Source organism: Dromiciops gliroides, chromosome 4 (genome assembly GCF_019393635.1).
Source record: "Dromiciops gliroides isolate mDroGli1 chromosome 4, mDroGli1.pri, whole genome shotgun sequence".
Lineage (NCBI taxonomy): Eukaryota > Metazoa > Chordata > Mammalia > Microbiotheria > Microbiotheriidae > Dromiciops > Dromiciops gliroides.
This window is the reverse complement of record NC_057864.1, coordinates 435578338-435591025: the sequence shown is the minus strand read 5'-3', so window position 1 is coordinate 435591025 and position 12688 is coordinate 435578338. Positions and strand designations below refer to the sequence as shown.

At 37.6% G+C, this 12688-nt stretch overlaps 1 protein-coding gene across 2 annotated transcripts in view; it reads right to left on the bottom strand.

The window, feature by feature from the left end:
- The window catches only part of GPSM2 (G protein signaling modulator 2), a 55905-nt gene that overhangs the window by 13615 nt on the left and 29602 nt on the right, over positions 1-12688 (bottom strand). For both annotated transcript variants that reach the window (XM_044000353.1, XM_044000354.1), the window contains 7 exons: positions 8411-8632; positions 5846-5981; positions 4502-4644; positions 3560-3683; positions 3294-3409; positions 1513-1668; positions 829-937 (listed from right to left, as the gene is read on the bottom strand). In XM_044000353.1, the coding sequence (XP_043856288.1) occupies positions 829-937; positions 1513-1668; positions 3294-3409; positions 3560-3683; positions 4502-4644; positions 5846-5981; positions 8411-8632 (1006 nt within the window). The remainder of the gene's footprint in view (positions 1-828; positions 938-1512; positions 1669-3293; positions 3410-3559; positions 3684-4501; positions 4645-5845; positions 5982-8410; positions 8633-12688) is intronic.

Below are 12688 nucleotides of genomic sequence, written 5' to 3'. Positions count from 1 at the left end.
GGTGCAAAGTCCTGTAGGGTAGGAGCTGCTTTTTGTTTTATCTATCTTTGAACTCTTGCATACCACAGGCACTGAAAAAATATCCGTTGGATCAGAGTGGATGAAGAAATTAAGACTCAGTAAGTCTAAATGATGCAGTGGATAGGAGTGCTAGGCTTGGAGTCAGGAAGACCCATCTTCCCGAGTTCAAATCTGGCCTCAGGCACTTACTGTGTATCCCCAGGCAATTCACTTCACCCTGTTTGCCTCAGTTTCCTCATCTATAAAATGAGCTGGAGAAGGAAATGGCAAACCTTTGCCTAAAAGTCCTCAAATGAGGTCACAAAGAGTCAGACACAGCTGAAACAACTGAACAATCACCAAAAAGGGGCTAAATGATTACCCAAGATCACAAAACTAACAAGGAGCCAAACCTTGACCCCAAGACTTCAGCATCCTACTATATGTTCTTCCTACTGTGCTGTTTTCTCTTCAGTAACTTAGCTTCAGCAGAGCATACATAACTGTGCAGAAGAATAAGAATGCTTTAGGATCAGGCAAGGTGGGTGAAGGCTGGGGTAAAACAAGGCTTTTTATATATCTAAGGAATGTTATACTTCCACATGTTATCTTGCCCAAAATGGCCAGTGATTCAAACCCTCAAAAGGTCCCTGTTTATCTTCTCAAATGAGTATCCTATAATTGACAAGCTCATCAGCAATGCTGAAGCACCCAGGACAAAAGAATAAGGAAGAAACGTGTTTGTGTTCCTCTTCCCCATCCCACCCCCCACTCCCTGGCGTCAAAGTCAAAGCAGCAGTTCCATAGGCAAGTTTTATAGTTTCTTACATCTCTTGAAATTTCCAAGTGCTTCTCAGCAAAATGCATGGCTTGATCATGATTTCCCAATGCTGTGTAGGCATTTCCTAAACTCCAGCATGCTCTTCCTTCTCCAATTCTGCAACACAATCCAAGCAAACGTTTATGGTTCCAAAATGAAGTTTTCTGATGTACAAGGTTAGGATTGACTGGCAGGACTTTTAAGACATCAAGAATACTTTGGGTTTATGTATTCTTTCATTCGAAGAACACACTAAAATCACAATATTACTAAAGTATCAATACATCCAACGAAACGAGCTCAAAGCTACATTTATTAAAGAAGCAAATTCAGGGGGCAGCTAGGTAACACAGTGGATAAAGCACTGGCCCTGGATTCAGGAGTACCTGAGTTCAAATCCGGCCTCAGACACATCACTTACTAGCTGTGTGACCCTGGGCAAGTCACTTAACCCCAATTGCCTCACCAAAAAAAAGAAAGAAAGAAAGAAAGAAAAGAATAAATCTGGCCTCAGACACTTACTAGCTGTGTGACCCTGGGCAAGTCACTTAACTCCCATTGCCCCTCCAAAAAAAAAAAAAAGAAGCAAATTTAAAATAAGCAACACTCCTAAAGCATTAAAGTAAAGATTTCTGGGTTCATTATCCAACAAAATTTACCAGAGCTACAGAAAACAAGTTGATCATTTTTACCTATCCTTCAGTTCTTGAGCGATAGTCAGGTGTTTCAGGTGATAATCAATGGCTTTTTCATAGTCCTGAAGTAAAGTATAAGTGTTCCCAAGGCTATAACAAGACTGTGCTTCTACAGCTCTGTCTTTAAGCTGTCGGGCCAACTGTAGTGTTTTCCTGAAATCCAAGAAAGTCAGTTGTAAAATAATCATAATTGTCTATAAATTACAATACTAATTATAAAACTATAACTAAAATTTTTTGCAATCTGTCTGAAGCTTTTAACATACAAAACAAAAATCATTAAGTGAAGTTGTTAAGCAGAAAACAATAAAATAAACTAAAATAGCAAATTCAGACTACTGAATAACAGTTGAAGATACTCTTTTATGGCTGCCCCACAAAATGTGAAAAGAGTACTGAAATTGTAATGATTAGTATGTTAACTTTCAGTATTTATGTGTTTTTTATGTTTCCCTCACCTTGGTGACTATTAAGATGTTGTTTCTAGTTCATCTAATTCAACTTGATTGTTTGTTTAAATTTTGCCAAGATTAAAATGCTTCATTAATTAAGGTAAGGCTAATGTTTAAATTTATGATTTCTAAATAAAATGGGTAATTATGGATAATACAAGCATATTTACACACAAAAATATAGCCACATTTCATAGATCAAATGTGTCACCATCATCAATGTTCATAATTTTAGATTTGATCTTTAAAAAGTTCTTGGTTATAAAGTAAATTTATTTCCCACATAGCAAAAATGTAATTATGAAATGTGACTGACTATAAATAAGATCCAAGGATGATTTTTTTTTTTAGTAAGGCAATTGGGGTTAAGTGACTTGCCCAGGGTCACACAGCTAGTAAGTGTTAAGTGTCTGAGGCTGGATTTGAACTCAGGTCCTCCTGATTCCAGGGCCGGTGCTCTACCCTCTGTGCTACCTAGCTGCCCCCAAGGATGATTTTTAAAGATATTCTTAGACATATATGGGAATCACAATGGAAATTGACAATCTAAACACTTTTGGAATGGTCTTCAGAATCTGCTGCATGTTCTTCTGAATAATCACTGGTGGTGGATCTCATTTGGGGCACTAGCTAAAAGTCTTTTCTAGGTCAAGTCTGGTGAATGAGGTAGATAACCAAGCTGAGTGATACTACTTGTTCTTCAGCCCCATCCCTAGGGTGCTAAGTTATCACAACAATGTTACTTCACAATGGAACAGATTTCCTGGTATAGCTCATTAACAGGCTCTGAAGGAGCACTGCGCTGCCATATGTTAAAGTTCCAATATGTTTAACTTAAAAAAGAAATCTGAAATAGGGTCTCATCACTGTGGCTTCACATCTTGTTTGGTTGACATATAGCATTCACCTCGCAGCAGAACCCAGCAGCCTTCAATACTATGTAACCTGGTCAATCTTGAAAACAGCTTTATACCCTTTGGCATCAGCACACAAGATATTTCATATTTAAGTTCCAATTCAAAGCACACTATATATAAAATGATACATTTTGATTTACTTTTGAGGGATTTTTAACATCCAACCATTAATATAATCAATGTTTAAAAACAAGTATATAGGATTAAATGGAGTAGCATATTACAAGCACTTGGTTAAGTATCTCAGTGAAACGTTTAAAAGATTTCAGGTTAGAATCTCAACGACAAACTGATATCCGTATAAACGTAAAATCTAGACTCTTTCATCTTAGAAAAAATGAATAATTATGAAATTTGTAAGCTCACAAATGATCTGTTTTACATTTATCAACAGAAGTATTGTACTAACTTGTAGTAATCTGCAGCAGTTTCAAATTCACTAAGGAATATATATGCATTTCCAAGGTTGCTGTATGCTCTTCTCTCAGCAGCTTTATCTCCAAACTCTTTTGCAATCAAGAGGCGCTAAAACAGAAAATTCCAATTAGACATGAAGAAAGTAAAAATCTGTTTCTCTACCTTAAACCCCACAATTATAAAATGAGAAATAATAAGTGGTTTGATTACAATTCAGGTAGAAAAAACATTTTTTTTCGGGACATTTCATCATCGTACCTGCTCGTGGGACACAACGGCATCTCTAAAGTTGCCAAGAAGGTAATGTGTATTTCCAAGATTCCCAAAAGCACGCCCCTGAGCTGCTCGGTCCCCTAAAGCAGTCACTATTGATAGATTTTCCCTAAAGGACAATAAAAATTATGAAGAAATACAGTTGTAAATACTTGGGTTCTCTTAGATTACAACTTTAATTCAAATAAAAGTAATATGCTAGGGGGCAGCACCGACCCTGGATTCAGGAGTACCTGAGTTCAAATCCGGCCTCAGACACTTGACACTTACTAGCTGTGTGACCCTGGGCAAGTCACTTAACCCCCATTGCCCCGCAAAAAAAAAAAAAAAGTAATATGCTAAAGTACAACACATTTTTAAAAAACTAAATTCAAAAGAATGCTGCTCTATTTCTTTAGCTCTCTTACAACTAAAGAATTCTGTAAAACTTTGATCTAGTACCAAATTGCTAAAGGTAGTAAACATCCATGACTACATTAGGAATCTGACTCTTCAATAGTGAAGTAAAAAAATAGGGAAAATGTGAAAAATTATTATTTAAAAAAATCAACTTCCCACATTTCTTATAGCATGACATGCCTGTTGGCTTTAGCAAAAGTTGACTTTTCTGTGTGGTTGGATGGAGCTACTTTATATTAAAACCCAGGACATTAACAGTATTTGCCAATAGGTGGCACTGGTTTGCTTTAAGGTTTCAAAAGAGGGGGAAAAAACCCAAACAGGGCATACGACTTTTCTCATAATTTATTTTTGTCTCTTTAGTCGTTCTGCTCTTAAAATCTTTGCCTGCCTTCCAGGAATCACCCAGGTCAGTGCTTACATATGATTCAGGGTTTAAGGAAGGGGACATGTGAGTAGCAGTAAGGAGGAAGAGAAGGGGAGGAAGGGAAGGAGGAAGAAAAAGAGGAGGGGAACATGGCTACTCACTCATAATAATCTGCTGCTTTCTGCAATGCAGTTTTCACCTCTTCTGGAAATTCTCCTGGGTCATGAGAGCCAGGACAGCCAACACTTTTTCCTTTAGAGTGGTATACATTTCCAAGATTATAAAGCGCTCTTGCTTCCCCAACCTAAATTCGGATGCCAACAAATTGAGTACATTTTAAAAGTATCAGCCAGCTATTAGAATAAGCCTAATATATAACTATTCTTAACTTGTAAGTCACAAGAGAGTAAAACACTACTTATTCTCTCTCCCTCCTATCCCTTGAGAGGAGAAAAGAAAACCAAACAACCAAAACCTTCTACGAACTATGCATTCGAGCGAAATGAATTCCCACACTGGCCACACTGAAAACTCTGTGTCTTATTTTGCCCCGCCCTGAGTCTATCACTTCTTGGCCTGGAAGTAGGGAGTATGCATTATTAGTACTGTGGAATTAGGATAAGTGATTGCCTTGATTAAGTCTGTCAAAGCTGTTATTACTGCTTAAGTTGTACTCTTGATTATGCTAACTTCAGTTCATAAAAATCTTTCTAGGAGTTTCTAAAATCATCCCTTTTATCATTTTATAACATGATAATATTCCATCATATTTATATATCTCAATTAGTTCAGCCATTCTTCAAATGAAGGGCTCCCCTTAATTTCCAGTTTTTCCCACAAGAAAAAGAGCTAAAATATTTTAGCACATATGAGTCTTTTTCACTCTTTTTCTCATCTCTTTGGGGGTACAATATATGCAGAGTTTAGTGACTTTGGGGGCACGATTCTGAATTGCTTTCCAAAATGACAATCAATTCATAGATCCAGAAGTATGTTAATGTGCCTGCTTTCCCAAAGTCTCTTCAACAGTTGTCATTTTTCTTTTTTTGATGAACTATAATTGTTAGCAATTTACTGTACTTCTTTATATGGTTCTTGATAACTTGGGTTTTCTCAGAAAACTGCCTGTTTGACTATTTGTCAATTAGGGAGGGAACTAATTTTTCATAAGCCAGGTACCAATAGCTAAGGAAAAAATCTTTTTAAGCACCCATGGATTTTTTCAAATATTTTCTTTGCTATTAAATCCTAGGTGAGTAAAAAGGTGATACTATCTCTTCCTAGCAATTTTTAGAACATTAATTTTAGTCTTGGAAGGGATCTTATGTGTCATCACACTCTAACACCCTTTATACAGAGGAGGAAACTGAGGCTCAGAGAGAGATTAAATGCTTTGCTCGAAGTTGCATAAGTGGTGAGTGATAGCCAGGATCCAAACCCAGATCTGCTAACTCTAAATCCAGCACACTTTCCATGCACCACAGTATTTAATATTTCAATTTTACCTTATCATCAAGTTCCCTGGAGATATCAAGGTGTCTCTGACAGCAAACTATAGCTTCATCAAAATTGCCAAGAACTTTTAAGGTGTTTCCCAGGTTACCACTGGCTTTAGCTTCACCTAATTGGTCTCCAATAGTCCTGAAATTATAGGAAAGTATGCCAAACAATTTCAAAAACAGTACTTTCATCTGTAAAATCTGTTCCTTTTAAATAAGAGTAGAATCATAGAATTTAGAGCAAAGCGTTTGGCTTTCCAGAGGATAAATCCTCATATAATGAAAAAAAGTCAGTCAATATTTATTAAGTGCCTTCTATGTGTAAGACACTGTGCTAAACACCGGGGGTACAAGAGAAGCAAAAGGTAATCCTTGCCACCAAGGAACTTACAATATAATGGGGGAGACAACATGCAAACAAATATCTACAAAGCAAGCTATATATACAAGATAAATAGGGATAATTAACAGAGGAAAAGTACCAGAAGTAAGAAGGCTCGGGGAAGGCCTCTAGTAAAAGACAAGACACAGCAACATGATAGGCCGGTGCTTTTCATTTTAAAAATTCATGAAAGTCATAAGATTTCTTTTAAATGGGCCATCTCATATTTCTTCAGGATAGCAATACGGATTGGATCTGGGAGATCTTTTGTAGGGAACTCCTGGGTAAGGAAACTCCTTCAACCCATGAAGGATTTCACCTTCTCTTAAACCTTTGGTCTTAGAGAATTTCTCAGAGCACTGAGAGGTGAAGTGACAAAGTTAGCCAGTGTCAGACAATAGACCTGAACCCAGGTTTTCCTGACTCTGAGGTCTGCTCTCTATTCACTTGGCCATGCTGCCTCTATATTTTTTAGTTAATTTATGTCCACTTTTATAGCATTCAAGCAAAATAAAGTTTTAGCTTCAAAATGAAGCCTTAGAAGGAGAACTCAATTCCAACCAACAAACATTAGTAAGTATGTCTTATCTGGGTACTGGGAAGACAAAGGCAAATAGGCCTTGATACAATTCTGGACTCTTACAATGTCCTCCCGGTTGGTTCCACAGCCTCTCCAGTTCACCGTCTCCATGGCTACCAAAGGGCATTCAGGTGTATCCGACTATATCACTCCCCTGTCTCAAACACTAGTGGCATCCCATTTATCACTAGGACAAAACAAAAAGCCCTTTGCCTTCTCAAGCCCTTCACAATCTGGTTCCAACCTCTCTTTCCAGACTCTTTATACATCACTACCCCCTTCTCACATTTAATAGTCTGGTCAAACTGTCCTTGCTACTCTCTACCCATGGTACACTGCCTCCCATCTCTGCCTCTGTCCAGACCACTTCCTTGTCTCGGCCTAGCAGAGGCCAGATCTTTCAAGATCCAGCTCAAGCTCCACATAAAACCTTCCCCTATCCCAAATTCTAATGCCCTCCCTTCCTAAATGACCTCAGTTTAGTTTGCATTTATTCTAGATATACTTTTATATGTATATATTATCTTCCCCTATAGGCTATAAGCTCCTTGAGGTGGAAACAGTCCATTTTGTCTCTGTATCCCCAGTGCCTAGAATACTGCATGGCACTATTGCTGATTCTTGACTGACCATATACAGGGCAAACAACAGGTATGCTGGTAAGTTGTTTGTCCTCTGAGTTTGAAGAGGACCAATGGCTCATGGGTGAAATGGATTTAAATGTGGCAGAGTTGCCCTAAGTTGTCAGCCTCACTCTCTCTTCTAGAATCAATGAAGTCCAGTGACAAGACAAAGTCAGGATGACTAGAGAAGTCTGGAATGCAGTAGATGAATGGTATCTTCACTATCTAAGTTCTAAGTGCCCCACAGCGGCTGCTGCAGCCACCTTCATGGCCACTGGAACAAACTGTTCTCATCTGCCCAGTCTGCCAGGGGAAGTCTTTACATGCTTAGGGGAGACATCCCACTAACTCATCGTTGGTTACCCTCAACCTGATTTAGTCCCATCTGCCAAAACAGTTTTACCTGGGTGTGACTCCTGTGTATGCTATGGCTTCTTGGAGCCACAAGTCCAAGTTGGGTGACAGGTGGACACTGAAGGCGGATGAACCATCCTGAAAAGGGATTGGCAAGCCCTCACACCAGAAGTGCTAGTCCTCCCTGAGCACCTCATATACCCCCAAAATGTAAACTAAAAATGTAAATTATGTATGTAAACATACACACACACATTTCAAGAGAGAGAGAGGCTAATAACTTGGAGGACTAGGAAAGCTCTGTATGAGAAGTGGTGTATTAGCTAGGTTCTGAAGGAGTCAAGGAAGCTTCTAATACTATTTGTGTAAAGGCACAGAGATGAGAGATGAAACACTGAGTTGAGGAGAGAGGTAGCAAGACTATTTGACTGGAATGTCAAGAGTATATAAAGGGCAGAAATATGAAACAATGCTGGAAAGGCAGGGGAAAGGCAGCCAGTAAAAGGCTTTAAATGATAGGCAGAGAAAGGCAATATGGACTCTAACTGTAGATACATTTTTTAAACGCTGGCAATAAGTTTTCTCAATCAAAGGTGATTCAAAAAGAGTATATAAAAATCTAAAGATATTACCGGGCCAGTGTTAAATCATGATGATGGTACTCCAAAGCTTTGGCATAGTCATGTAAGTAGAAGTAGGCATTGCCCAGCTGGCTATAAATAGCACTTAATGTTTTTAGGTCTTCAGTTCCAACTTGAACTGCAGCTTCAAAGAATGACACCCCAGCACGACAATCTCCTGCTTTGCATAGTCGTTCTCCTTCCAGAGCCAGCTCCAGGCAAGAAGCTTCCATTCTATCAAAACAGTACAGACATTCACAGCATCTCATTACAGATGGGGACAGGTTTTTACTGAGAGTTAAAATGATGGCATTAGACTTGAAAATAATCTTTAAGCTCTAAATTTTTCAGCTCTAAATTCTAGAATTCTAACAATCTGATTATAGAATACATGGTGGCAACATTACCCACCTTCTCTTGTTCAAAATAGCTGCCTCTAGAATTAACCACAAATAGTATTGATTTGAACAAAGCTAATATGCTTATCACAGTTTCCTGAACTACAGAGTCTGTTATATTAAGTGACCTATTATCACACAGTTAAGAGCCCCTGTTTGTCCAAAAATGGAACCTGTTTTAGTGGGATATCATCTATGACCTCATTGTTCTAGAGTCTTTTGTGCAATGTCAACCAACCCTCTACCATTTTATGACACCTGGACCCAGAGAAAGAATGAGAAGAAGAAAGGTTATGTCAAGTGTAGTTCCTTCTTGAGCAAAACCTGCAGGGAAATTAGGGACTTGCCATCTACAAAATCCCTTCCTGTTTTTACATATTTACACATTAGTGTGACATTCAAGCTTTCTTATTTCTCCAGGGTGGTTACCACCACCTTGGACTTTCCAACTCTATGAAATGAAGTGAGCATATGCAAGATAATGACATACTAGGGACATTTTAATAATGCAACTAAACCATCAAAACAAAGCACTTAGAAAAAAAGTATTCAAGGTTTTTAAAAGCATACATATAGGGGGCAGCTAGGTGGCTCAGTGGATAAAGCACCGGCCCTCGATCCAGGAGGACTTGAGTTCAAATTCAGCCTTGGACACTTGACACTTACTAGCTGTGTGACCCTGGGCAAGTCACTTAACCCTCATTGCCCTGCCCCCCCCCCAAAGCATACATATAACTCTTGTTTCCCTGAAGCAGAACTGAAAAAAGATGGAACAAAAAAGCCAAGGTAAATTATCCCAAAAAAACCCCCATAAGCCTGAACACCAGCTGGACACCCATCACAATCTTATTTAGATCACTAAACATTTCAAATTTTGAAAAAAGTATCACATGGTCTTTCTTATAAGGGTCTTACTTTAAAGCTATATAAGGAATCAATTTAAATTTGTAACTTAATAGCCAGTCCCCAATTTACAAATGGTCAAAGGATATAAACAGGAAATTTTCTTTTTTTAAAAAATAATTCAATTTTATTTTCAGTTCCAAATTCTCTCCCTCACCTCCTCATCACTTACCCACTTAAGAAGGGAAGAAAAATAAAATTCAAAACAAATTTCCACAAAAATGTGGAACACTTCAAAAATTTGTAATGTGTAATCTTTGCATAAGGTCTCTAATAATCTCCTTATGCCAGTTTAAGTATATGTGCTGCCAAAGTGAGAAAACAAGCAGTTTTCTAAGGAAAAAATCCTGGCTTTCCACAATCATATTAAAGCATTTCTGAGATTCCATCTCACACCCATCAAATTAACAAAGCTGACAAAGAAAATGACAAATTTTAGAGGAGTTTTGTGAAAACAGGTACATTAATGCACTGTTGGTATAGCCAATTAGAAATTATGCCCCCCCAAATCAGTAAACTATAAATACCCTTAGATCCAGCAAGACCACTAGGCTTATACCCCAAAAAGATCAAAGAAAGAGGGAAAATATTTTACAGATTTTGTACAAAAATATTTTAACAGCTCTTTTGTGGTGGTAAGGAACTGGAAACTAAGGGGTTTTCATTAATTGTGGAATATCCGAACAAATTACAGTATGTGAACATAATGGAATATTATTGTACTGTAAGCTGAAAGAGGTAGTTTTGGTGAAATCTAGGAAGACTTATATGAACTGATGTAAAATGAAGTTAGCAAAATCAAGAGAACAAATTATATAACAGCAATAACATTTTACAGATAAACAACTTTGAAAGACTTAAGAATTCTAACCAATGTAGTGACCAACCATGATTCTAGAAGACCAGTGATGTCATCCTCCTGACAAGAGAAATTATGGACTTAGGGTACAGAATTAGATATACTTTCTAGGTATGGACAATGTGAAAATCTGTTTTGCTTCATTATATGTATTTCCTACAAGGTTTTTGTTTTCCTCTTTTTTCCAAGGTGAGGAGGGGAAATAGCAATAGTAAATAGATTTTTGTTACCCATAGGAAAAAATAAAAAGAAAAAAATCACTATATGTTATTATTTGTCTTCAAATTATTTGCATTTTATCATTACTTTGCTTGTATTTAATTGTGGGAAGAAGCATCAGGTCAGTTAATATGTTTCTTTAAGTAATGACTGTTAGTCTACAATTTCATATTTATAAAGAGCCATAAACAAAAACTGGCGTTGTAAAATAGAAAAAGTATGATGAAATCAAAAGGAAACACTGGCGACATATTAAAGGAGACAGCTGCTGACACACAATAGCCAGAACAAAGAGTTAAAAGTACACAGTGTTAAAACACTGCTTCATTGAACACGTAACTTTGGCTATCTAGAATCCATGTGATGTAGTCAATGGCTCACCTCATTCATATAACTGCCTTGGGATTTCAGTTCCACCTATTGAACTATGAAAATGATACCAACATGCCCCAGAAGCAAATTTTGTTGCAAAATAACTTATATCAAACCAAATGAGAAAGAAAAGGGATCAAGAAAGGAACATAGAAGAAAGGAAGTTAAAGGGGAACCTCAAATTTCATATTTTTACACTATAGAATTTGTAAATGTGTGTAAAATACTGTGTATATATAAAGGATTATTATATTTTAAACCTAGTAGCAGCCCCTAATTTTCTAGCAAGGCTTAAAGAAAAATATTTTGGAAAACCAAGAACACATCAAAAAATTTTTTTCTTTTTATTTTGTTAAACAATATTAGAATTTGAAGGGGGGTTTTAAGAAGCTGAGTATGGATCAACATAATAGTAAGAGTAGAAATTTTTCAGCAAGAAGCCAATACAGGTCATCCCTCCTATAGATAGATTCCTTTGACAAAAAAAAAAAATTGTAACCGGTCTACTTTACATGTCTGATTGAATACTGTAACTTTTTATAGGAAGCCTTTTTTAATCCCTCTTAATTCCAGAGCCTTCCCTCTGGAGAACATTTCCAAATTATCCTCTACGTAGCTTGTTTGTATGTGGTTATTTGCATACCATTTCTCCCATTAAACCGTGAGCTCCTTGAGAATAGGGGTTGTCTTTTGCCATTCTTTGCATTCCAAGCCCGTAGCACAATGACTGGTACAAAATAGGCACTTAGAATGACCACTCAAAGTTCACTTTCCTTTAAAATTCTTATCAGAACTTAGAAATAAGTACTTTAATACATAAAACATTTCCGGTTAATATGGCAGAAACACAGACTTGAAAGGATCTAGGCAAGCTATACATGAAAAAAATCCCCTCTGCAACATATGCAACCAAAGGGGAACCAGCAGTTTATTTTGTTTTCTTTTGTTTTGGGGTGGGGGGAACCAGCAGTTTATATGATGAATCCAAAGTGCTTACCATGGGTCAATAATGGCTGAAACTCCCAATCAGAAATAAGGCAACAGAACCAAACATAGGAAACTTACAGAATTCAGACCAGGAGGGCACTTAATAGACTTCCCCCTGGATCATATTACTTTGAAAGCAGTGAAAGCTTGCAGGGCCCCTTCTGGAGCTGTGAAAGCAGCAAAAGGATCTAAAAGGTCAGCAGCTCAGACCCGACATCCCCCTCAGAAGTGTGTAGAGCCCAGGCGGCAGCTAGGTGGCACAGTGGATAGAGCACCGACTCTGGATTCGGGAGTACCTGAGTTCAAATCTGGCCTCAGACACTTGACACTTACTAGCTGTGTGACCCTGGGCAAGTCACTTAACCCTCATTGTCCAGTAAAAAAGAAGAAGAAAGAAGAAGAAGAAAGAAGAAGAAGAAAGAAGAAGAAGAAGAAGAGTGCAGAGCCCAATATTAAAATAAAGTCCTAAGTCAAGAAGTAGGTTAGAAGAAAGAGTAATCAAAAAAAAAAAAAGAACCCAACAATAAAAAGCTATGATGGCAACAGGGAAAC